The sequence below is a fragment of the Trichinella spiralis genome (genome assembly GCF_000181795.1).
Source record: "Trichinella spiralis strain ISS 195 chromosome Unknown Scfld1028, whole genome shotgun sequence".
In the NCBI taxonomy this organism is placed as follows: Eukaryota; Metazoa; Nematoda; class Enoplea; order Trichinellida; family Trichinellidae; genus Trichinella; species Trichinella spiralis.
Window position 1 is genome coordinate 1 of NW_003527967.1, and position 1,077 is coordinate 1,077.

The 1,077-nt window shown below is 36.2% G+C and overlaps 1 protein-coding gene across 1 annotated transcript; it reads left to right on the forward strand.

Annotated features, from left to right (window-relative positions):
* Positions 1 to 176: 176 nt before the first annotated feature.
* Tsp_13643 (histone H2A) lies at positions 177 to 597 on the forward strand (the record flags this gene model as incomplete). The annotated part of the gene is made up of 1 exon (XM_003370279.1): positions 177 to 597. A coding segment is annotated over one exon (421 nt), but the record flags the coding sequence as incomplete, so codon positions are not given.
* Positions 598 to 1,077: the final 480 nt, after the last annotated feature.

The window sequence follows — 1,077 nt, forward strand, 5'->3', positions numbered from 1 at the left end:
GTGGTGGATTCGGGAACTAGCCAATAGCGTTTCTCAGTAACCAGATTTTAAATTGATGCGCGATAGCCAATAGTATTTAGCGAAAATTGTTTCAATTTGCACTTTGACCTAATTCTTGATTTCCAAAGTATTTAAACGGAATTATAGGGGAAACGTTCATTGTTGTAAGTTTTTAGTTTGCCTGGTGTTTGTCAATTGAAGATGTCTGGTCGCGTGAAAGGTGGGAAAGTTAAAGGAAAAGCAAAGACTCGATCTAGTCGAGCTGGACTCCAGTTCCCTGTTGGTCGCATTCATCGTCTTTTGAAAAAGGGAAATTACGCTGAGCGTATTGGTGCTGGAGGTCCTGTCTATCTTGCTGCTGTCATGGAATACCTGACCGCTGAAGTACTCGAATTGGCTGGAAACGCCGCCCGTGATAACAAGAAGACTCGAATCACTCCACGGCATATACAGTTGGCAATACGAAATGATGAAGAGTTGAGCGAGTTCCTCCGGGTTGTAACTATTGCTCAAGGTGGTGTTCTTCCGAACATCAATGCAAATCTTTTTCCAAGGAAAGCTGAAGATCTGTCAAAAGAGACTAAATCATCACCTTAGATTGTACTTTTTTTTCCAAACCCAACGGTCCTTTTTAGGGCCAAAATTTTTTGTATCATGTACTTTTATAGTGCCATTTTTTTAAAGTATCTTGTTACAGAGTTTATTTTAAATTATTTTTCATTTTATATTTATCACATGACGTTGTTCATTTCGTTAAAATGAGAATAGAATTTATTTTGTAAACGTAGCAGGATGACGTGCAGCACATGGTGATTGAATCAGTAATGTTAAAAGTTAAAAATTGTATAAAACGTTGGAAAACAGGAAGTGAAAAAAGTGATAATATTTTACTGTAATTTAACTGCCGAAAGTACAATTTACTGATCAGCCATCTTCAATCACTTGCGATTACATCAGAATTTAAAAAAAGTGCTAAAATTAGCATATTACCATCTCTCATAATTTTATACTATATTATATTTTATTTTTTACTTTTATAACCTTAGAGTTGGGTGGGGGGTCCAGTAACCCTGAAAA